The sequence below is a fragment of the Labeo rohita genome, chromosome 13 (genome assembly GCF_022985175.1).
Source record: "Labeo rohita strain BAU-BD-2019 chromosome 13, IGBB_LRoh.1.0, whole genome shotgun sequence".
Taxonomy (NCBI): Eukaryota; Metazoa; Chordata; class Actinopteri; order Cypriniformes; family Cyprinidae; genus Labeo; species Labeo rohita.
This window is the reverse complement of record NC_066881.1, coordinates 13,239,559-13,265,622: the sequence shown is the minus strand read 5'-3', so window position 1 is coordinate 13,265,622 and position 26,064 is coordinate 13,239,559. Positions and strand designations below refer to the sequence as shown.

At 34.6% G+C, this 26,064-nt stretch overlaps 1 protein-coding gene across 1 annotated transcript; it reads right to left on the bottom strand.

Moving 5' to 3' along the window:
* adss2 (adenylosuccinate synthase 2) lies at nucleotides 1-24,131 on the bottom strand. The gene is made up of 13 exons (XM_051126417.1): nucleotides 23,845-24,131; nucleotides 14,612-14,714; nucleotides 12,842-12,910; nucleotides 12,706-12,756; nucleotides 10,568-10,634; nucleotides 9,598-9,705; nucleotides 9,319-9,400; nucleotides 8,964-9,090; nucleotides 7,233-7,387; nucleotides 5,117-5,241; nucleotides 4,928-5,025; nucleotides 4,702-4,851; nucleotides 1-1,537 (listed from the first exon to the last, which is right to left on the bottom strand). The coding sequence occupies exons 1-13, from the start codon at nucleotides 24,031-24,033 to the stop codon at nucleotides 1,485-1,487; spliced, it is 1,377 nt and encodes a 458-aa protein (XP_050982374.1). The 5' UTR covers nucleotides 24,034-24,131; the 3' UTR covers nucleotides 1-1,484.
* Nucleotides 24,132-26,064: the final 1,933 nt, after the last annotated feature.

Below are 26,064 nucleotides of genomic sequence, written 5' to 3'. Positions count from 1 at the left end.
AACAGGTTACATCATTTATTCAGCAGCTGTGAGCAACAGAAAACAATGCAAAGCATCACACCATCATCAATCTGACAAAACAAAGAGTTATCATTCTGGGTCATTTACAAAGGCTCTTTATATCACAGCATTCATTTATCCATTAAAAGATACTTCTTTGGATGCATGTACACTTTTGGCAATGACACTAATGCCCTCGAAAATGCTAAAAGAGGTTTCTCAATTAAAATCCATAAAAGCTCAGTCAGACGAAGAATTAGTTTTCAAGTTTCATTGTTCATCTGTATTAACAAGGCACACTTTATTCTATATTACTTATTTATTGAAAGGTGCAGTACTTGAGGGTGAGACAAACAGAAGAAGCAATTGTGGGTTTCTGAAACAACCCATTCATATTTAAATAGACAAGCTCTTACATTCGACCGTTTAGGTCATGTCTAATATTTAAAGGTTCGGTAAATGTACCACTGAAGGTCAGAAAAGCAGACGACCTCCCACAGCAGCTAGCAACCACAGAAGAAGTTTAAACATCAGTGCGTACATCCTGAGGTGGTGTCTCAATCCACATAAATGTCTTAAGGATCTACACTTTAACAATCTGATATCTGATCATTAAAGTGGCTTTAATATGCTTGTGGCATAAAGTTGTACAGCTGAACAATAAACATCTGAGGACAGTGCAAACGTTTACATACATTCAATGGAACCAAAACCCTCGGCCTGTATAATAGGATACGCTTCTTGAGGCACATTTTAACTATATACTATTTTTGGAGCAAATTAAAATTTAATAAATATGCTTCCATAAAATGTCTTTCTTCTGTTTTTGGACAAACAAAACACACCGACTGTAATCGTGTTAGATTTTGAGGCTGTATTGTACATAATTCCTATTTATGCATCTGGTAAAGAAACATTTAAACTGTCTTTTAAAAACCGTACGTTTAAACGTCGTTGACTTGAGTAAGTCAATCATACAGTCCATTTAAAACAAGGACAAAGTGTGGTAGTACACATTGCATAACTGTTGAATCTTGTATGATAAAAGAAACAAAGAACATTAAATATAACATGTATAAGTAATCGTTTTACCCAATCTGTGTAAAAAAATTAATATCTAGCAACAATATACATCACTACTGATGCCTGACAGTTTGAAGTAGTAGCACATGTACAGCATATGGACTCAAGGTGGAGATAATGAGCTTATGAGAGGTTGAAATAACAGAGGAGAAGGATGTAAAGCAGATGAGAAACAGTAATGTAACTAGTTAAAAAGCCCTTTTTGATTTACCACAGGAATGCCATTATATATGGCAAATATTCCATTTCAGAGGGCTGTAGGATGATCTGAGTGACACAAAATTATGTTCTTGCCATGGAGAGGCGGGAGAAGAAACATGAGGCAACTTTCCGTCCCCGTCACAGAGTCCCCAAGTCCAGAGTGTAATCCAGCCAGTGCTACATGCAGGCCAAGCAGCCTCTTAAAAGAGCTGGATCATTGATTCCCGTGACTTCCCAACACCAATCCACTTTACTAAAGCAAAGATGGAAAAAGTCATTAGATCTCTGTTGTAAAACAACCCCACTGCATTTTAAAGGGGTCATCGGACGCCCATTTTCCTCAAGTTGATATGACTTCCAAAACAAATTCACATATAATGTACTCAACCCCCTTGTCATCCAAGATGTTCATGTCTTTCTTTCTTCAGCCGTAAAGAAATTATGTTTTTTGAGGGAAACATTTCAGGATTTTTCTCCATATAATGGACTGATATGGTGCCCCGATTTTGAACTTCCAAATTGCAGTTTAAATGCAGCTTCAAACGATCCCAAATGCGGTTGTAAACCATCCCAGCCAAGGAAGAAGGGTCTTATCTAGCGAAACGATCGGTTATTTTCATTAAAATAATATAATTTAAATACTTTTTAATCTCAAACACTCCTCTTGCCTTTCTCTCCCTGAACGCTGTGTATTCTGGCTCAAGACAGTTAGGGTATGTCGAAAAACTCCAGTCGTATTTTCTCCCTCAACTTCAAAAATTATTTCAAAATCATCCTACATCGCTGCAGAAGTGCCGACCCAGTCTTTGCAAAGTGAACATGCAAAGAAGATCAAACACCCTTAACAAAACAGCGATATAGGATGATTTTGAAGTTGAGGGAGAACATGAGATGAGAGTTTTTCGACATACCCTAACTGTCATGAACTAGAAAAAAACAGTCCTGGCAGTGTAAGACAAGATGAGCGTTTGACATTAAAAAGTATTTAAATTGTATTATTTTTATGAAAATAACCGTTCGTTACGCTAGATAAGACCCTTCTTTCTAGGCTGTGATCGTTTACAACCACATTTGGGGTCGTTTGAAGCCGCATTTAAACTGCATTTTGAAAGTTCAAAATCAGGGCACCATAGGAGTCCATTATATGGAGAAAAATGCTGAAATGTTTATCTCAAAAAACAATTTCTTCACGACTGAAGAAAGAAAGACATGAACATCTTGGATGACAAAGGGGTGAGTACATTATATGTGAATCTTTGTTCTGGAAGTGGACTTCTCCTTTAATGAAAAGTCTATAACATACTTTGGTTAAAATTTCTCAGAGGTAGTGTAAAAATACCCTTTTCACCTTGCCAAAAACAACTCTGCAAAAATCAACCTATTCTGGTAGATGTTGTTTTAAATGTTAATGAGCTCTGCTCGCCCCACCCCTCTCTTCTCTCTGTGGAGTGACAAGCTTTTTTACTTTAGCTGCATTTAGCCGCGTTTAGCCACGAAACTTGCTAACTAGCAAGTTATTAGGAAAGGGGATTGCAGAGATTTATTAAAAACCCTTATACTCACTTCTGCTGTAAGTGTAGCTCGATCACAAATGATTTGCACGAACATAGACGCATTTATGTAGATCGAGAGGCGCATTTCCTTCACAAACAAACGGAATCCACTGTGTCTTCAGTGGCTCAGATGTCAGGAGTAAATAATGACTACTCATTATTACATCCAACAACAACATCTCAATCGCTTAGAAACCATTATTGTCTATGTCCCGCCACAATGGTGATCGGAGTGTTACAGCTCATTAAAGGCAGGTCTAAGATGGCCGTGTCAATCAATCTATCGTGGGAGCGGCCTCTGTCGGTGTGACGTCACACAGACAAGATGCTGAGAATGGCTCGATTTAAAAAAGGGGGAAATTATTTTTACAGATTAAATTAAAAACCACTGGGTGAATTTGTATCATTATAAGGTGTTTGTGTACACACGCTGCCAACAAACTTTTATGTTCAAACAACATGTAAAAGTGAATGCTTGCATCCGATGACCCCTTTAAACGATTAGACTTATAAGTTAAAGTGATAGTCTCCTCATCTTCATGTCGTTCCAAACCTGTATGACATTCTTAGTTATTCTGAAGAACATTGGTAAACAAACAGTTTTGTTGACCATTTACTTCCACATTCAGAGCTCTACAGTGCGACTGAAAACTACCGCATGCGACTATGAAAAAATATTTAGAAGCACTATGTGTGACTGATATTTGTGTTTGTGCTGAGGGGAGCTTCAAAGGTTTCTACCTGTTTTTGCAAAGTTAAGTAATTTATCACAGACATATCTCATGAATCCTTTCATGAACAAAGTGTAGAGTGACTGTACTTTGTGAGATCGCAATGAACTAAGATGAGTGACAGCTTTTAATGATTTTAAGGGAGTTCGTAAATGAGATATTGATTTAATACAACAGTTAAATAAACAAGAAGTTAATATGAAGTGACTTACACTGTCTGACTATAACACTATTGATTTTGATACTGATTTTGCTTTCATCATCAAAAATAGTTTGAAATGAGTCACAACTGAGCCGCTTCGCTTCCCTATTCAACCACAGTGGTGTTTCGTTTATGAATTAACATGAATTTTAAACTAATCTAGTGAGTCAATGATTCAATTTAATATTCATAAAGACAGTCACTTGCTTTATTCCTGAATGAATCAGCTTTTTGAATGAATCAAATGAATTATATGATTCAGTAATTAAATCAGTGACTTGCCACCACCTACTGGCAGATTTAGTTTCATTTTTAAAGTATCTTTTCAGTTATTGAAATCATTTAATATTTCTATATTTAAAAGTTTATATTTAAAATATTAATCTCAACATGAATTTATGAATTTGATTGCACTCATGCCACCTCTGAGCCTCATTAAACATGAAAATACACCTACAAGCCACTTTTGTGTTCTTTTGTTTCCACTATTGTTTTAATCAGAAATTTTAAAAAGCTTATAATAATAATAATATATATATATATATATATATATATATATATATATATATATATATATAAAGCTTTTTAAAATTAAAACAAAATTTCCCTGTAAATCACTTTAAGGAGTCAAATATCATCTTGTAATGGGAAGGCTAATTTTAGATCAGTTTTTTTTTTTTGATTATTGATTAGAAGGTGCTCCTGAAATTTTGAGCAGAAGTGCTCCTAAAAAAAAATAAGTGTAGAGCCCTGACATTATTTTGTCCATACAATGGATGTCAATGGTAAACTGTTTGGTTACCCACATTCTTCAAAATACCTTCTTTTACATTCCACAGCAGAAAGTAAGTCATTCAAGTTTGGAAGAACAGGAAGATGAATAAACTACAAAATGTTCATTTTTGGAAGAACTATTGCTTTAAAGTCTTACCAGGCACACCCAAGTGATCTTCGATGTAGCAGACATATTTCTGTGCATTTTCTGGAAGCTCTTCAAAGGTCCTGGCAGCAGACGTGTCTGTTTTCCAGCCTGGCAGAGTCTCGTACTGCACTTCAACCTTGTGTAGCACCTCTTGGTTTGCTAGGAAACATGCATGATATTTAATTACACTCGCTTTTATTAAATCTACATGTGATGTGGGAAATGTGCTGCTTACCTGGAAAATGTGGGATGGTTTCACCATCTACTTTGTATGCCACACCAACTTTGATCTCAGGAAGCACATCTAAGATGTCAAGTTTGGTGAGAGCTAAGCTAAACAGACACACAGAAGGATGCAAATAAGAAAACAAAAATTTATAGAGCACAAATAGAGAAACCAAAAGAGATTTATCTGAACACTCACGCTGTAAAGCCATTAATCATGTGGGCATATTTGATAAGCACCAGATCCAGCCAACCACATCTCCTTTTGCGACCTGTGGTTACGCCCACTTCCTTGCCTCTCGTCTGCAAGAGCTCTCCGATATCCTGTGAATAAGTACAGTATGAATAAAGCACATTTAAAGGATTAGTTCACTCCAGAATGAACATTTCCTGATTATTCACTCACCCCTATATCATCCAAGATCTTCATGACTTTCTTTCTTCAGCCGATGAGAAATTAAGGTTTTTGAGTAAAACATTCTAGGATTTTTCTCCACATCGTGGACTTCAAAAGGGATTAACAGCATTTAAAAAAAGGTTTAAAAAAAAAAAAAGAAAGAAAGTATATAAATTTGTTTTGTTTTGTTTTTTTCATGTAGAGCCTTCTGAGGCTGCATTGAAACTGCAATTTGTACCGTTGATCCCCATTGAAGTCCACTATTTGGAGAAAAATTCTGGAACGTTTTCCTCAAAAAACCTAATTTCTTTTCGACTGAAGAAAGAAAGACATGAACATCTTGGATGATCATTTTGCAATTTTAGGAGTGACTGTGTAACATTCACTCCAGGGTCTACAGAAGAAAAATATAAAAATAGCCTTAGTCTCACCCTGGTGTATTTACAGTATTGCAGTTTATTAATGTGCACTTTCCTTATTTAATAAAATAAAAAAGTCTATATGATATTATATGAGCTATATTTTCTACCATGCTGGCAGAATTATTTGACAATTTCAATTATAAAATCTACAAAACTACTGTCTTGCCTTAAAAACCTTTTCCCCACTAGATGGAGCCATTTTAAAACTGAAAACACAAAGATTAAGAGCAATTTCTAGTTGCAGTAATATATTTGGACCCAATTTTTAATGTTTTTTTTAAATTGTAAATTATACTTTGTACTAACATTTAAAATAATTATATGACACAATGTACTTACTGAGTACATACACTACCTGTCAAAAGTTTTTGAACAGTTTTGATTTGTAAAATGTTTTTAAAAGAAGTCTCTTCTGCTCACCAAGTCTGCATTTATTTTAAAGTACAGTAAAAACAGTAAAGTTCCGAAATATTTTTACTATTTAAAATAACTGTTTTCTATTTGAATATATTTTAAAATGTTATTTATTCCTATGATTTTAAAGCTGAATTTTTAGCTACATTACATTAGTCACATGATCTTTCAGAAATCATTATAATATTCTGATCTGCTGCTCATTAGAATGATTTCTGAAGGATCATGTGACACTGAAGACTGGAGTAATGATGCTTTGAAATCACAGGAATAAATTACATTTTAAAATATATTCAAATAGAAAGGAGTTATATTAAATAGTAAAAATATTTCAAAATTGTACTGTTTTTGTTATACTTTGGATCATATAAATGCAGGGTTGGTGAGCAGAAGAGACTTCTTAAAAAAAAAAAAAAAAAAAAACATTAAAAATCTTACTGTTCAAAAATTTTGACTGGTAGTGTACGTTTTTCATTGTGTTTATAGTTTAAAAACACCGGCAATAATTAATTTCTATAATTAAATGAATATGACAAAGTCGGTAACATTTCTATCTATAATTACACTGTTGTCTCCTTAACCTACCCTTAAACCTAACCATACCACAAAAACTGTTCCTAATCTTACCAGTATCACACCTCAATTACAGCAAGTGTTTTGCAATGCAAAATTAAACAATAACTACACTATACCTTTTTTGGATTAAAGACACTATGTACTGCCATGTCTATCTCACAATTTTATTTCTATTGTAGAATCCTAATATTTCCGGGATTTCCTTGACTGTGGGGAACCCTGCTATTATTTATTAAGTCACTGTGAAGCACATTATAAATAGGAAATCATAAATGTCTCATACATAATATATTCATTGTCATGTAGCGTGACAGATTACTGACTGCTCTGTTCCTCCAGCCTCATTATTCCCATTCAAATCTATCCATAACAATAATCGAGCTCGCCTAAAGTCAGGCTCACCATTGCCAAAACACTATTACACTGAATGCACCGGAATATAAAGAGTAGTGAGAGCTCATCCAAACAATGCGGAAAACAAAAGAGGAAGTGAAGCAGCCGCTTACGTTGTTCTGTTCTGTGGGGAAAGCTCCAATCCCAACTCTCGTGGTATAGGCTTTGACAACTCCATAGACTTCACCCACATTCTGGGGTGGCATGCCCAGTCCCGTACACACCCCTCCCACAGTGCAGTTTGAGGAAGTCACGAACGGATATGTCCCTAAACAAAAGGCATCACATCAGCGCCGCGTGCCAGTGAAGTGAAGCTTTAGGCAATGCCAGGGTTATTTTCATTATGTACAATAATAGACTTTTGCATGCGTCAACGCCTATATTTATTTGTAAGAAGTTAGAGGTGCACAAAACTGCTTAAAATAATAAATTAACAATTGTTTTACACAGTAAAGAATAAATTCAAGTTTAATGTATTATTATAATGAACTAAACTAAAAAAAATTAAATTATAAATATATTAAGAAAAATTAAATACATTTTATTAAAAAAACATTTTAAAGTGACTAAAGTGTTAGTAACCCTGTAGAGAACATAAGACAATGTTGTTTTTATTATGTAGAGTAATAAGCACCTACATCTACCAATGTCAAAATTTATTTTAAAAAATTGTGTACACACACTACTAGTCAAAGTTTCTGAACAGTAGGATTTTTAATGTGCTTTAAAGAATTCTCTTCTGCTCACCAAGCCTGCATTTTTTTTATCCAAAATACAGCAAAAGCAGTAATATTGTACAATATTTTTACAATTTTAAATAACTGCTTTTTATTGGAATATATTTTAAAATGTAATTTATTCCAGTGATGCAAAGCTGAAATTTCAACATCATTACTCCAGCCTTCAGTGTCACATGATCCTTCAGAAATCATTCTAATATGCTGATTTGCTGTTCAAGAAACTTCTTTTACTATCATTATTATCAAGATGTAAAACAGTACTGATTTTATTTTTCAGGATTCTTTGATGAATAGAAAAATACAAAGATCAGAATTTATCTGAAATAAAAAGCTTTTTTTGTCAGTGTCATTTTTTAATTAATACTTAATATTTTTATTTAGCAAAGATGCTTTAAATTGATCAAGAGTGATGATAAAGACATTTATAATGTTACAAACTATTACTATTTCAGATAAATGCTGTTCTTATGAACTTTCTAGTCAAAGAAACCAGAAACAAATTCTACTCAGCTATTTTCAACATAATAATAATAATAATAATAAATGTTTTTGGAGCAGCAAATCAGAATATTAGAATGAGTTTGAAGGATCATGTGACTGGAGTAATGATGCTAAAATTTAGCTTTAAAATCACAGGAATAAATTACATTTTAAAATATATTAAAATAGAAAAGTGTTATTTTAAATAGTTAAAATTGTTCACATTTTTTGCTGTATTTTGGATCAAATAAATGCAGGCTTGATGAGCAGAAGAGACTTCTTTAAAAAAACAAAACAAAAGAAAACATTAATTTTACTGTTCAAAAACTTTTGACTACTAGTGTAAATCATCTAAAAATCTAAATAGTAGAAATCTATAATATTTTTAACATGAAGGATAAAAATGAAATAAATAAAATGACACAAAACAATAAAATAAATAATGTGCGACTATTATTGACTTTAGAGTTTAATTATTGATACTTCACAGGACTTAACTAATATGGGAGGACTTTCCCAGAAGTTCACATATGGGAATCAGCTGGTTAGCACATTGCATAATCTTATGTTACACGTGGTCAGGGAATGGTATGTACTATGTGTTTCGGTGTATCCATTACTCACCAAAGTCAATGTCCAGCAATGCAGCATTGGCACCTTCCACCAGAATCTTTTTTGGAGACCCGTGTAGTGCTTCATACATGAAAAAGACTCCATCTCTCACCATGGGCTTTATCCTGTCTACATATGTCTGGAAAAAAAAGTCAGTGTCAATGTCAGTGTTGAACATTAGATGTTATTGTAATGAATACAGTAATTAATAAACGTTCAACAAATCTGGTAACATTTTGATTACTGATATGACATAGAGGTTGTACCACCTTGACTGTAAATCTGAACTCTAACTCTTATCCAAGTGCTATAAAATCTTGTAAACCTAACCTACGCTATTAGCTGGTGTGACATCTAAGCTTCTCACCTTGAGTTTCTCAAGTTCCCCATCCACATCAATCTCCAGTGAAGGGTACATAGACTTATACTGCGAGGCCAAATGTTTATATCTGTGAAAAGAGACATGAGACTGCTCAGCTGACACTGTGACAGACGAGTAGCGTAGTCAGTTGCTCTTCCATTGTTCCTGCCGGATTAAGAACTGCATTAGGTGTTTTTTTTCAGAGGGCGAGGTTTAACAGTCTGTTGAATGTGACATGAATGGGTAAAATATCAAGCTCATTTGAACAGGTAAGCACACTCTGACCTCTCGGAGAACTCCTGAAAGTCAGCCAGAAGGTCACATATCCTCAGGCCACTGCGAGCTGCTTTGGCTGAGTACACGGGGCCGATTCCTTTTTTAGTTGTTCCTAAACTAGGTGGTGAAACAGAAAGAAGGTGAGACTCGTGAGTCATATTCACATGCATTAGATAGATACTTTTTCCATGTGTTGGATTTATTGGTATGCTTTAAAACAGGGATTTGTGACCTTTTTTCAGGGACCCCTAAGTGCATATGGACAGATCCAAGAGCTTTCTGACCCTGTATAGACAGCAATGCAACTGAAACGTTCAAGGCCCAGAAAAGCTGTAAGGACATCATTAAAATAGTCCATGTGACACTAGAGGTTCAACTGTAATGTTATAAAGCTTCTCTTCTGGGTCAGTCTCTGTTGCACGTTCACAAGAGTATTGCAACGCATGCGTGAGGTGCATAACATTATGGTTAAACCACTGATGTCACATGGACTATTTTAACAATGTCTTACTACATTTCTGGGGTTTGAAAATGGCAGTTGCATTGCTGTCTATGCAGGGTCAGAAAGCTCTTAGATTTCATCAAAAATATCTTCTGAAGATGAACGAAGATCTTACAGTGTGGAACGACATGAGGGTGAGTATTTAATTACAGAATTTTCATTTTTGGGTGAAATATCCCTTTAAGATTATGATTTTTTTCTTTTTGTAGATTTGCGTAATTATTTATAATTATATATAAATTATTTCATATTTCTGTACCTATTCTCCAAGTCTAGAACATTGCATTTGTCCGTTATAAAACAAATGACAAAATACACACTAAACAGTCAATTATTAAGAACAACCAGAGAGTTAGAAAAGCCACCATTACACATGACTAAAGTTCATCTCTCAAAGCATTTTTTCTTTTGTTATGAACTCATGTCATAACATGTTGCTAGCGTGATGTATGCGTGTGCATAAAGCAGGGTTTTTACTTTTTGCCAGCTTGCTGTTGCCTCTCCTGTTCCTGGACTCCATCCACAGCTTGATGGAAATCAAACACTAGAGGCAGGAGAGTGTATACATTACAGTGAGACAACTCATCTCTCTGAGCTCTGAACCCAACATGCCAAAGCAGGTCACCATAACAACACTTCGGTTGACTACAATTGATCCTGTGTCCTTTTATTATAACAGCTCCTGCTGAGAATCTAGAATTACAACAATAGACCAAAGGCAGAATAATTCAAACACATATCATTAAAAATTTTAAAGGACTCTTTGATTATGTGACATTTGAGAGCAGAATCTGCCTACTTCAAATCCCAAAAGCAAAACAAAAACACAAAAGATAAGAGCAATGCATTAATGCAACAAATGATATTTCAGTGCATTAAAGAGCAGGTCATATGGGTCATATATCGAAAAGTATGTTTTTGGCAGTTTGTAAAATAGCTATCCTTCAGTGTGAACAGTCTGCAAAGTTATATGCATTATACATAAAGATAATGTCTCTCAAATAAAAAAGATAGACTCAGAATCGCCTTAAATCGCCAGAATCATCATATTTTCAGATCTTTTCGTTAAAAGTTCTCTGTCACTCGGTAACACATAAGCATAATTCCTTTAATAATAATTGTCTTTCTTTCTTCAGTTGTAAAGAAATTATGTTTTTTGAAATTATGTTTCATGGAGAGAAAGGCAAGTCGAGCGTCGATTAAAAAGTATTTAAATTGTATTTTTTTTATGAAAATAACCGATCGTTTCGCTAGATAAGACCCTTCCTCCTCGGCTGGGATCGTTTACAATCGCATTTACAATCATTCGAAGCCGCATTTAAACTGCATTTTGGAAGTTCAAACTTGGGGCACCATATCAATCCATTATATGGAGAAACATGCAGAAATGTTTTCCTCAAAAAACATAATTTCTTTACGACTGAAGAAAGAAAGACATGGATGACATCTTGGATGACAAGGGGGTACATTATATGTGAATCTTTGTTTTGGAAGTGAACTTCTCCTTTAAGCTCAGAACTGATCAAACAAACTGTTTCAAAATCATCGACAAATGACTACGTATAATGTATATTTTAAGAAAATTACAATGTTTTCTGATATAAAAAAATCAGATTATAAAAAAAAAATCTCTAAATCCAGAACACCCAATGTACTTCATGTACATCAATGCATTCTTTTGATTTAAGTTACATACACTACCATTCAAAAATGTAGTATTTTTTTTTTTTATTAAATGAATATCTTTATTCAACATTAAACTGATCAAAAGTGACAGTAAATACATTTATAATGTTCTAAAAAAAAAAATTCTATCTTAAATTAATGTTTTTGAACTTTATATTCAAAGTATAATGAAAAAACGGTATTACAGTTTCCACAAAAATATTAGGCAGCACAACTTTTTTTTTTTTTTACATTGATAGTAAGAAATGTTTCGTGAGCATAATAAAATGATTTCTGAAGGATTATGTGACACTGAAAACTGAAGTAATAATACTAAAAATTTAGCTTGGCCATCACAGGAATTAATTATATTTCTAAATATACTGAAATTAAAAAAACAGTCATTTTAAATCGTATTAACATTTCAGAATATTACTGTTTTTATTGTATTTGAATGGTGGTGTATTGTGAATATATTTAAAAATCAAGCTATGAATCTAGCTATGAATCAAAAATAATCATTTAGTAAAGAACTGCAATCAAATCAGATTGTTTACACCCCTATCCACCTTTTTCTTTAACACGGAAGTAAGCCTATGGGTAAGACTTCTGGTTCATTATCCGCTATAGGGAAATAACGAGAAGAATAACAATGTGCAGTAAACGTTAAAACTGTTTGCACTACAAACCAGTGTGCTCAAAACTAAGATAATACATTAAAATAATATGGTAAAATACACCAAGTTGGAATATCAAGCAGCAAAATTAGCAAAAATTTTGTACAGCTAAAAGTAGCTGGATGCGGATGAGACCGGGAACCAGACCTATAAAATATACAAATGGCCGTGCCCACTCTTATGGGCAGAGAAAGGTGGATAAAGCCAAATTGTGCTGTGAATGTAATTTTGGAAACTGATGGTGTTTATATGTCATGGGAGCCATGAGCCTACCGATGTGTGCACGGTCCGATATGATGAGCCTGTTTTCCCAGCCTTCCAAACCTGCAAGCAAACTCACTGTTAGACTCCTTTCAATGCTCACTAAAACTCAATCATACAGCCCAAGGGCACAAACAGGTAAACAAACCTTTTCCTTTCCGCACATTCTTCTCGGCCTCCTCAAAGAGACCCGGCAAGTGAATGACTACACCATTACCTGCAATCAAAAGAGGATCTGTAAGTCATCACTGTCCGATTCAGTCTTTAACCTTGAGATATAAGGACAGTTGTATAAAGGACAGTTTTAACCCTGAAGTATTGAATAATGTGGTGTTAGAATGTTCACGATCACGAACTCATTAATATTCATGCATTTGGAACAGTCACAGAAGCTTGTTTCTTGAGTCACGCTGTGATTAGTTTCACTTGTGACAATACCACAGATGGGCCAGCAAGTTTGAAAACAGGCTGTGTGCTTGGCCAATCAACATTATTAACTAAACAAATGTGCAAAAATAACTTTATCCCAAGTTCACACACTGTTTTTTACCAGTCTTTAAAGTCTTTTCTGCTCACCAAGCCTGCATTTATTTGATCCATAGCGCAGCAAAAACAGTAACATTTTGAAAGATTTTTACTATTTAAAAGATATTTAATAATGTTTTTTTATTTGAATATATTTTTAAAATGTAATTTATTCCTGTGATTTCAAAGCAGAATTTTTAGCATCATTCAAATCATTTTCAAATCATTCTAATATTCTGATTTGCTGCTCAAAAACATTTATTATTAATATTATTACGTTAAAAACAGCTGAGTAGAATTTTTTAGGTTTCTTTGATAAATAGAAAGTTCAGAAGAACAGCATTTATCTGAAACAGAAATCTTTTGTAACATTATAAATGTCTTTATCATCACTTTTGATCATTTTAAAGCATCCTTGCTAAATAAAAGTATTAATTTCTATAATTTAATTTGAAAAATACTGACTCCAAGTCCAAGTCTTTTAAATGGTATATTGGGTAATGTTACAAAAGCATTTTATTTCAGATAAATGCTGATCTTTGGCTCTTTCTATTTATCAAAGAATCTTGAAAAAAAAATGTGTGTGTTTTAAATATTGATAGTAATAATAATAAAAATGTTTCTTGAACAGCGAATCAGCATATTAAAATGATTTCTGAAGGATCATGTGACACTGAAGACTAATGAAGAGTAATGATGCTCAAAATGTAGCTTTGATCACAGGAAAATATATTAAAATAAAATATAAATATAAAATATATTAAAATAGAAAACTATAGAAAAACATTTCTAAATTTTACTGTTTTTGCTGTACTTTGGATCAAATAAATGCAGGCTTGGTGAGCAAAAGAGATGTCTTTAAAAACATTAAAACATCTTACTGTTCAAAAACTTTTGACTAAATGTACAGAGGTACATTAGATTAGAGCAAGAGGTAAAGATTATCAATTAAAAGTCTAAAAAAAAGTCCAAATGTGTCAATCCAGGCATTGGAATGGATAGGAAGGGTTGGAGTACTGAAAAGGAGTCTTAAAAATCACTCAAATCAACCCTCAAACCCTGCAACAGTAGTACAATCTGTACTATGAACATGAAGCATTTCCAATACATCATATTAATCTACACAGTGCTGACATATGAATCAGAAGGCCAAAGGCAGTAATGGCCATTAGCAAAATTGGATCTTTGCAAATAAACTGCATAGATTGCACTCAGCTATATTAGTCTGGATATGCTGGCCAACATCCAAACACTCTAACAGGAAGCCGTGGTATTGTTTTCAAAGCAAGTACTACCAGTAGAGATCTACGTATGTGCTACTCTGGTTGCATATCAATGTCGACAACTCATATAGGACACCATCCAAATGGAAGGAGGGAACTGACATACTCACCAATGAAGGCAGTGACTTTAGGGTTGATAATCCCACTGGGTAGAAGGTGAAAGTCATATTCCACTGAATCAACCACGACCGTGTGTCCTGCATTGTTGCCTCCCTACAGGAGAGAAGAAACACAATGACTTTTCAGTCCTTGAGAAGATACCATACAAATCTGTGATACAAAATTCTGTCATTATTTATAGTACTTATCCATGTCGTCTAAAACATTATGACTGACTGACTTCTGTAGAACATAAAAGATTTGTTGAGAAATGCCTGTCCATACAATGAAAATCAACACGATTCAATGTTGTTTGGTCCTCAAAACATCATCTTTTGTGTTCCACAGTAAGTTTTTGGGTGAACTCTCTCTTTAACTATCCTAAGCATTGCTATGGTATGGTACTGACATGCTTAGACATGCAGTTGTGAAATGGAAAATTGAAACATGTAAACAACACTGATTTTGGTTGTTAGGGGTGGATTTAATGTAGGAACAGCTCTATTGCTCAATTAGACAAGATACAAATAGGAAGCCAGATGGAATCTTTTTCACATTTTCTCCATGAAGTTTGTGGGACAATTTGTTGTATCCTTCAGAATAAGCTTTAGCATTGTAAAATGCATTAAACAGAGCTAAAATGACTACATACTTATCTGAGGCTTAAAGCACAGTGAAATGAACCGTGTACATGGTTGTGCAAAGAGTGAGACATGAACACATTCCAGTTCTGCAAAGTTACATTGTTTCATTTTCATTTGTCACTCCTTTAAACTGTCAAATTACATAATGCAAATTTCATCCCTTCTTTGTTGACATGTGACTAAAGAACAGGGAAACCATAGATTACAAACCATAGAAGCACACGTGGCACGCCAACTGTTACCATCCTCAAGAATCGTCAAGAGTCCTCACGTGACTGTTTTCAACATGGCGTCAATCTGACCTCATGTCACATCTGAGGGGGTTCTCACAAAGTGTGCTCAATAAATCAGTCTTAATCCAGCAAGGAACAGGGTAGAGCTATTTCAGGACAGTTCTCCTTTGACCAGTTAAGTAGTGTGTGTGTGGATGCCTCTCCTTTTTAGATGCATTTACGATGTTCTCATACCCATGGTGACCAGAAGTGCTGCTGGAGGTACTTAGCATTACTATTATGGGCTCCAGTTACAAGGTTGCTTTTGAGTCAAAGGGCCCAGCCTGGGAGTTTTTTTCTTTGAACTTCTACATCATATTGTTCTTTGCAGCATGCTGACACTTCAGAAACCTGAGAAGCATTGGCATCATGTAATGAATATGGTTTTATTACACCTAATTGGAGGTCCACCTCCAAATAATTTGTGGGACATCATACATTTACATTTAAGAATATAGTATGCACACAATGTTTCTCTAAGCAAATGGCTGTCACTAACGATTATTTCGGTAATTGAGTAATCGGTCAATTATTCTGATGATTTATTGAGTAATCAGATAATTATAATTAATTTTTGTGCTAATAAAAATAGACCTAGGCAAACAATACCTTTTACACTTACTTAAAATACATATATAATAGCAATAAGGCAATAATAATTGGTATCAAAAGCAAGTAATCATATGGTTTTATTAAACAAAACTATTAAAGATCTGAGATGCACATACGTAAGCACACGCATGTACACAATTAAAACACATTTATTTAAAAGAATCATAGCGTTTGTGAATTCAAAATAGCATTATGTTTTATTATGATTTTTAAACTGGTGTCATATATTATGCAGCCTTTGGAAAACCATCTAATAATGTGTTTCACGGATAATCATCCATTGAAAGTGTCACTTCCGGTATTTTGCCGATTTATTTATTTTGTTAATCGACACGGGCAAATTGCAGTGGAGTATTTTTTTTAAATTGAGCACATATTTCTAAAAAAAAAAAAAAAAAAAAAAAAAAAACTTTCGACTGCTAGTGTAAATGTACAGTGTGAAATCTTGAAAAAAAAAAATGGAGCAAGAGGTAAAGAATTATTGATTCAAAGTCTGAAAAGCCCAAATGTGTCATTTCAGGCACTGGAATGGATAGGAAGGGTTGGTGTAAGATGAGGAGTCTTAAAGGAAAAGTCCACTTCCAGAACAAAAATTTACAGATAATGTACTCACCCCCTTGTCATCCAAGATGTTCATGTCTTTCTTTCTTCAGCCATAAAGAAATTATGTTTTTTGAGGAAAACATTTCAGAATTTTTCTCCATATAATGGACTGATATGGTGCACCGGGTTTGAACTTCCAAAATGCAGTTTAAATGCGACTTCAAACGATCCCAAATGCGGTTGTAAACAATCCCAGCCAAGGAAGAAGGGTCTTATCTAGCGAAACAATCGGTTATTTTCATAAAAATAATACAATTTATATACTTTTTAATGTCAAACATTCATCTTGTCTTACACTGCCTGAACTGTTTTTGTTCCGGTTCATGAGGAATATGCAATCCCATCGTATGTCGAAAAACTCCCATCTCATGTTCTCCCTCAACTTTTAAAATCGTCTTATATCGCTGTTTTACCTTTTTTTGTTAAGGGTGTTTGATCTTCTTTGTATGTTCACTTTACAAAAACTGGGTCGGAACTTCTGCAGCAATGTAGGATGATTTTGAAATGACTTTTGAAGTTGAGGGAGAAAATACGATCAGAGTTTTTCAACATACCGTAACTGTCCTGAGCCAGAATACACAGAGTTCAGGGAGAGCAAGACATTAAAAAGTATATAAACTGTATTATTTTTATGAAAATAACCAATCGTTTCTCTAGATAAGACCCTTCTTCCTCGACTGTGACGGTTTACAACCACATTTAGGATAATTTGAAGCTGCATTTAAACTGCATTTTGAAAGTTCAAACTCGGGGCACTATTATCAGTCCATTATATAGAGAAAAATCCTGAAATGTTTTCCTCAAAAAACATAATTTCTTTATGACTGAAGAAAGAAAGACATGAACATCTTGGATGACAAGGGGGTGAGTACATCATCTGTAAATTGTTGTTCTGGAAGTGGACTTAAAAATCACTCAAATCAACCCTCAAACCCTGCAACTGTAGTACAATCTGTACTATGAACATCAAGCATTTCCAATAGATCATATTAATCTACACAGTGTTATATATTATGCATATATTTCCTTCTAATAATGTGTTTCATGGATTCCCATCCATGGAAAGCGTCACTTCCGGTATTTTGCCAGTTAATCGACACAGTGGAGTATTTTTTTTCAAATCAAGTACTTGAATTGAATTGAGGAATCTCAACAGACATAAAAGAATTAATCACAATTTTGTTTTCAAATGGACAAGAATTGCTACTCAATGAGATGTAAGCTTAGAAACATGTAAGCTTAGATTTGACTCCATTGGCAACAAAATAAATTGTAAAATATGGTTATACACCAAATATATTTGATTTTTTATTATTTATTTTGTGCAATTAATCAGTGTTCATTTTATTAGGATTGTAAATATGGCCCATTTAAGCTAATTTGTACTCATACTGCATCTAGTTTTATAAGAGGTGGTTTCTAAGGCGTTAAAGACATTTAGTTTGTATCAGAGGAAACTCGGAAGAGCCAAGTGATATTTTGAGTCAATAACCTGGAACATTTCTTTCATATGATGTTTGTCACGTTTGCACTCATGACTGTCTCTGGGGTTTCAGACCATATTGGATGGCATTCAGTGTTCCAAACCTGGCATGCTATAAGTGGCTAGAGTGAGTGATCTGCTCCACCGTCTGTTTGAAGAGGAACAAGGGGTTGAGGAACTAATATAGGGATTAATAGCAAAGTTACCACTTTATCACCCACAACGACACACCAGCAGTCCATCAGCATTAAAAATCCAGCTGAAAGAGAACCGTACCAATCCCATGAACTAGACTGATTAAATATTGTTCTGTGTGGTGATGTTCTATCGGGTTACTTTTTTATTAGTTTCTGAGAATAAAGAGTGTGTGCACATTTGAAAATAAGACTGAGAGTGTGCATAAGGGGGGAAAAAACACTTTTTGTATTTACTACATTGAATTTGCATTTGTAAAAGCATGTCTTAAGTTCACAAGAAAGGACAGATGGCATTCAGTCCTACCTAGAATGATGAATAAAATGTTCCAAGCCAAAAAAAGTTTCCAATTTTTTATTGTTTTAGAATTTGCACTCACAAAGGGCAACTTCTTGCCAATGAACCAGATTTAAAGCTGAGCATAACTAGATAAAAAACACATTTACACAACTGTTTTTCTTCCATTTCATTTTCTTATCCAAGTCTGTAATTCAAGCTTTAAAATTCCTTGACCTTTCTGTTTCTGGAGAAAAACAGTCCTTTAGAGATGTACTCCATTCTTCTTTATTTCTTAATGTCATGGACTTTACAACAAAAAGGCTTAAGTATTTATTCATCAATGCCTTTGTAGAAATGCATTATTCCCAGTCAGCCCCAATTAATTTAATGTATAAGGGGGGCACAGAGGAAAAGTGGGTAGTATTCAGCAGATCATGTTAGCTCCCATGAGGCAGCCTGCTCTATGTAAAAAAAAAAAAAAAAAAAAAAGCAGTCTTGAAACTTTTTTAAAAAATACTGAGTTAAAAAACAGAAACCAGCTGATAAAAATATGTAATCATACAATACTTCCTGATATCAAATACAGCATTTGGGACTTGAATTTCACTGGGGTTAAAAATGGCAGCTTAATTATCAGCAAGCAACATACTTAAACTCACTGATAAACAAACAGCTGCACATTACACAGTTAACATGACCACTGCAACACTGCACTCAAGAGATTTCCACATACTCAATTAAAAAGCTGAAAAGTATTTTAAGTCTCTTAAATTAAAACAGTTTTGTGGTAGATATATCATTTGAAGTCAATACAGCAAATCTATATGATTACAGAACTTATCTGTAGGAGCAACAGATGGCCTCTCATTCTTGTCAGACTTGGTGTTAAATTGACACACCAAGAAAGAAATCTAATACCGTATATAAAATCTAATAATATATAGCATGTCTATATGCAATCCTCTAGACTATTATAGCTCACAAAGGCTTCAGTACGTTCCTGTATAACAGGTTAGACTGAAGATAGCACGTGGTTGTCATAACAGGTCTGTAGGCATTTCACAAAAAAGGTTTATGATAGAGTGACTATGTCAAGCCCAAAATATTTAACAAGCCCACATGCTATGGGATTATTTTTGTGCCAATAAGAATGAACGTAACTTTATAAAACTGAACGTAACTTTCCAAGAAACGATCAAAAATATGCCACTGCAAAAGAAGAAAAACACAATGAAAATGAAAAAATGAACTCAGTCGCACGAATTTAACATGCTCTTCAAATATGCTTCATTCTTTGTTAATGATTTTCAAAGAATCGTTTTCGCGAATCATGGATTCTGAATGCGTTGCCACAGCTTTCGCTTACGCTTCGCAAATTTTCGTTTGCTGTTTTGGCAAAAACCTCTCGTGGGGGCGGGCTTAACAGCGATCTACTCTGATTGGCTTTTGATGGACAGTTGCTCTCTGACCTGGAAGCACGGATGGTGACGTCAGTGGCGCACATATTGGAAAGTTGTTGCGGTGTGCAATACGTCGTGCTTTGTTTATATTAAGTATTAATGTTATTAGTATTTCACCTACGGTCGTCTCTTAGTTTCTAAAGATGAGCTCCCAGGAGAGACACGGAGCGGCATCATCTTCCACCTCAGCTTGTCCCTCAGCGCAGCTTGAAGTTTGTGTTGCTAAAGTAACGTTAATCAATAACATCGATAAAAGTTTTATTCATGTACAGTGTGCAACAGTTCTGATAGTTTCTATAAACAAAGCACGACGTATTGCGCCACTGACGTCACCGTCCGTGCTTCCAGTTCAGAGAGCAACTGTCCATCAAAAGCTCATTAGCCAATCAGAGTAGATCGCTGTTAAGCCCGCCCCCACGAGAGGTTTTTGCCAAAACAGCAAACGAAAATTTGCGAAGCGTAAGCGAAAGCTGTGGCAACGCATTCAGAATCCATGATTCGCGAAAACGATTCTTTGAAAATCATTAACAAAGAATGAAGCATATTTGAAGAGCATGTTAAATTCGTGCGACTGAGTTCATTTTTTCATTTTCATTGTGTTTTTCTTCTTTTGCAGTGGCATATTTTTGATCGTTTCTTGGAAAGTTACGTTCAGTTTTATAAAGTTACGTTCATTCTTATTGGCACAAAAATAATCCCATAACATGCCTGCAAAACCATAAACAATAAGCAAACCACAAGAAGCTTATGATTAATATAAGCCTACAACACCACAATGCGAAAAAAATTCGTTTGTTTTTCACCTATAAAACAGATTTAACAACACAAAACCGGCTGATATTAAAATAGGCAATAAAAAGATGTGAATTTGCAAATTAAATGTTAAGGGCATTGTAAAAGGTCACGTGTTGTGTTTGATCCTCTGGTTTCTGGATCGCCATATTAAATTGGTGTGACATGGAACAGCACGATGGTCTTTTTTCCATTCCATCTGCCCGTAAGCAAAACCACTCAGACTGCTGAGTGCAGTGTTTTTATAAAAAGACTAACACTATCTGCTTTCTGTCCCATCCGTTTGCAAAGCACACACATGATGGTTTGCATAGTGCAACACCGAGTGTCTGATTTAAATGCAGTCACAACCTTGGCAGAATACACACTTCTTAGGAGAGAATCCTTGCAATGTGAACCTGTTATCAATACCACGCATAGTGACAGGGGGCGGAAAGCGGCCTGCTATCACTGCTCTCTAGCATAACACATAACACAACCACTGGTGCCATTACCCCGTTTGTTCCTAAAAGTCCTCTCTTAAAGAATCTAAACATTATGTTAAGGAGTTGCACATGTGAAAACATTTAAAGGGGACATAAAATGAAAATATGACTTTTTATGTGTTTAAGTGCAATAATTGGGACAGTGCATTAAAAGGACAACAACGTAATTTTGAAACCAGCGTGTCAGATTTCGGGGGGTCTTATAAAGGGGGTCTTATAATATTACCGCCCCTTAATCTGAACGTTTCCACCCACGGTGCCTTTATTTTGTTTTCTTTGCAAGTGACAGTGGTGTACCAGTTCTAACGCCATGGCAAAAGTTCGAGCAAAGCATGCTAACTGTTCTGTCGTTGGTTAAACATACGAGCACAGAACACTATTTAGAGTCCCAGCCTCAGAAGAGACAAGAGATCAGTGGATTTATTGATTTATTTACTGTATATTATGCTGTTGCTGCACAGATCTAATATAAACAAGCGATTTCTTTCCCAGCTGTTTACCTTTACAAACATAACCGACTGTTTTTGTAACGCCTGTGTGTTTTTAACAAACTTGTGTGTATTTGACAGTTCAAGCGCAATAAGACACGAAACAGAACTTAGTTCGGTACTCACATGCTGTGTGACAGCCACTTTCTGTGTGTGTGCTTCAGACGTGTGCGCTCAGAAAACTGTATATCAGAAGATTAAACTAATCTGGCTTTAAAACGCATGCTTTTAGCACAATAGACAGTAAAAAAAAAAAAACAGATGTTTTTTAGCAGAGTATCCAAGGTATGAGCTGTAAAGGAACAGTCCTATTCTGGAAAAGTGGGCAGGGAGCAGCTGCTTATCTGCATTTGAAGAGAAAATAGGCATTTTCAAAATGATATAATAAAATATCTGTGGGGTATTTTGAGCCGAAACTTCACAGACACATTCTGGGGACACCTGAGACTTATGTTACATATTGTAAAAAGGGGCAATATAAGGCTCCTTTAAAAGTCACCAGGTCTAATTGGATATATTAGACGCATTTAACCTCACTTAGGGAGTCTTACAAGAAAAACATGATATTAATATGCATTTTGTTAAATATACATATCAATCATATCTAACAGTTTAACAGTAGCTACATGTTAAGTGAGAGCACAGCAGTGTCTGAAAGCCATGAGGCTGAAATAGTGACACCTGTTTCTTTCTGACGTGCAGTGTGAGATGTTGACACATGGAGCCATATGCTACGTAAACCTTTCTTTAGTAATCTGAACAACTGCTTAACAATATATGTGTAATTAAAAAAATGTATATACAAAATATGTTGGCCTGGAGAATTGTGCATAATAAAACACATAAAAAAAAACATTACTTTAACCATTACTAAAAAAATTGCACCCAGAAAGAGCTATTTCTAGCAAATTAAATGTTTAGAGCATATCTAAGAAAATATTCAAAGGATATCTAAAAATCTCACATTAACAGTAGAAAATTCCATAAAATAATTTATTCTTTTTAAGAGTTTTCCAGGCCTAGAAACAACCATTTAAAAAAAACCCTGCTATTACTATAATTTTTATGAGCTTGAGAATAAAGACACACTTTAGAATTAAGTGTTTTTACAAACCAAGGACGCAGCTATGAAAGTGTGTGTGTTTAATCTATAAAAACATTCTAGCAATTGTTGAAAGCATAAATGTTGCTATTTTTAAAGCAAAGTTGTAGGACATAATGTCTGAAGATCCAGTGAGCTGCAGGATTGTGTACATTTATAACACATGGACATATGAGACAACTGCTGAAAACCATGTCCAGGTTACTGTTCAGTAAAATCATAACCTTTTCAATTAATAACAATTATAACATTTGGTTTGGCTATGATACTCATATAAAAAAAAACACCTTCAGACTTCAAAGGAGTTCTGCGCCTGTGTTTACATTCTTTGCGAAATACCCCGGATATTCCAACATTAACTGATGTACTAAATGACATCTGCTAAGATTTCAAGGCTACACTAAGCTGGCCTTGGGTCAGACAATCACGCTGGCTTTAATATCACATAATTCAGTCAAGGTGACATTTGCAAACACCCTACATGGTACACTGCTAGCGAAGCTAAACCAGTTAGGTACGCTGCATTATAATCGACGTCGCTTGCGTACAGTCTAGATAATAAGGGAAGCGCGTAACATTAGATGCGCGCTGTAATGTAATGTCCGTTTCCGCTTTAATAATACGCAGCTTACCAAGAATTGGCCTGCAAACAAGTGCTATAATCACATACTACACAAGCACTTAACATGCATTCACTACTCCACAGGCTGCTCTCTGAGCAGCCATGAATATTTCCGTACAAACAAGCTTGCTGATGATGTACACACCGTTACACAGCCCACCGGTGATATATTCGCATATTCAAACACTACAGTTTTCATAAACCAACCTGACATCTGCAGACCATATCAGCGTCCTGGGCCAGCAGGTCCACCACCTTTCCTTTCCCTTCATCGCCCCACTGCGCTCCGAGCACCACGGTTACTTTGTTGCCCACACTTGGGCTCGTCACCCGGCCCGTACTGTCCTCGCCGTGGGATCCTCCGTCCTGTGACTGTGCGTTCCCGCTGTCTGACATGACCGTATCCCCTCTGCTCTCCCTGCAGCTCCGCAATGCTCCTCCGATAGACGCACACCTGAGCAGACACCGAGGGCGGAGCACCAATGCGCCTCCACAGACACACACCCCGCTCCATATACAGCGCTCCTATACTCATCACTCATATACAGTACTCATTCAAGTACTCTGTGCTTTAAAAATATTCCTTATAAATAGAACTGTTGTGTCTCATATTATAAACAACATGCCTGTGTATAACATTTCCCAACTGTTTTTATTTATTTAGAATTCGTTTGTTTAAACGTAAACTTCCAACCGTCGACTGTGCAGTTTGTTGGCGTCCAATGGGAAACAGCGACACCGGAAGTCTAAAGCGAGTATTACAGATAATCGCCCTTAGCTTTTTTAAGCATTTTAGTTACAGCAAACAACGGGAAGACACAGTCGTACAAGATGTTGGGATTTTGGGTGGTGCTAACATACATTTTATTGATATATTTTCAAACTGTCGTCGGAATTTGGAGGTAAATTATTAACCATCTAAACTCCATTGATGAAGCTAAGCTATATGTGTTGATATGTACATTATTTGTGATTGCTGTTATTATTTGTTATCAGATACAAGAATATTTTGGAGGAGAAAGAATTATTCATCGTAGACAGTAATGTAAGTGAATATGATGTTTTATCGAAAATACAGTGGCTACAATTATTTTATACCGCTGTCACTGTATAATCATCCTCGTCGATTTATTTCTGATGTCTTATTTAATTTCTGTAACTATATGTTGGTGGTTGCTGTTGTATATTGTTGAAAATTAGTCATCTGACGCCTAGGTGAGCTGCTTTCTCACCACTCATATAGAGGCAAATTAAAAAATGAGCTTGTACACTACCAGTCAAAAGATTTGTAATGTTTAAAGAAGTTATTTCTGCTCACCAAGCTTGCATTTATTTGATTTAAAATACAACAAACACAGTAATATTGTGAAATATTTTTACTATTTAAAATAACTGCTTTCTATCTGAATATATTTGAAAAAGTAATTTATTCCTGTGATCAAAGCTACATTTTCAGCATCATTACTCCAGTCACATGATCCTTCTGAAATCATTATAATATGCTGATTTGCTGTTCAAAAACATTTATTATTATTATTATTATCAATATTTAAAACATTTTTGGATTATTTGATGAATAGAAAGATCCAAAGATGACCATTTATCTGAAATAAAAAAAAAAAAAAAGTTTTGTAACATTATACATTATACCATTCAAAAGTTTGGAGTCAGTATTTATTTATTTATTTATGTAATTTTTTTGAGAAAGAAATTATAGAAATTAATACCTTTATTTAGCTATTTAGCAATGAAGCTTTAAATTGATCACAAATAATGATAAAGACATTTATAATGTTACAAATTTTTTCTATTTAAGATAAATGCTGCTCTTCTGAACTTTCTATTCATCAAAGAAACCTGAAAAAAAATCCACTCAGCATTTTTCAACATAATAATAATAATAAACATGTTTTTGAGCAGCAAATCAGAATATTAGAATGATTTCTGAAGGATCATGTGACTGGAGTAATGATGCTAAAAATTCAGCTTTGAAATCACAGGAATAAATTATATTTTAAAATATGTTCAAATAAAAAAAGAGTTATTTTAAATAGCAAGAATATTTCAAAATCTTACTGTTTTTGCTGTGCTTTGAATCAAATAAATGCAGGCTTGGTGAGCAGAAGAGACTTCTTTAAAAACAAAACCTAAAAAAATTCACTGTTCAAAAACTTTTGACTGGTAGCGTAGTTTTATTTTATATTTTAAACACAAACCAAAAATATTATGTTTTCATTCAGATTTTTTTAGAGTACGAAGGATCCTCATTTTTAGAGTGGCAATATCCTGAAGATTGTGATGTTAATAACAAGAGGTAATTCACTTTTATGGTTATTATAAATGTGATAACTTCATAATGTATAGCTTTATTAATATGTATTCATGTCTTATCAATTAAATGTGTTTCTTCATTAAAATGATCCAATA

What these genes read in the sequence shown, in the direction of transcription:
- adss2 (XM_051126417.1), bottom strand. Translation starts at nt 24,033, where the DNA reads ATGTCAGACAGCGGGAACGCACAGTCACAGGACGGAGGATCCCACGGC. An exon ending in ATCGGACCGTGCACACATCG is followed by an intron (nt 10,635 to 12,705) that starts GTAGGCTCATGG and finishes TCCTGCCTCTAG; the next exon opens with TGTTTGATTTCCATCAAGCT. An exon ending in CAACAGCAAGCTGGCAAAAA is followed by an intron (nt 9,706 to 10,567) that starts GTAAAAACCCTG and finishes TTCACCACCTAG; the next exon opens with TTTAGGAACAACTAAAAAAG.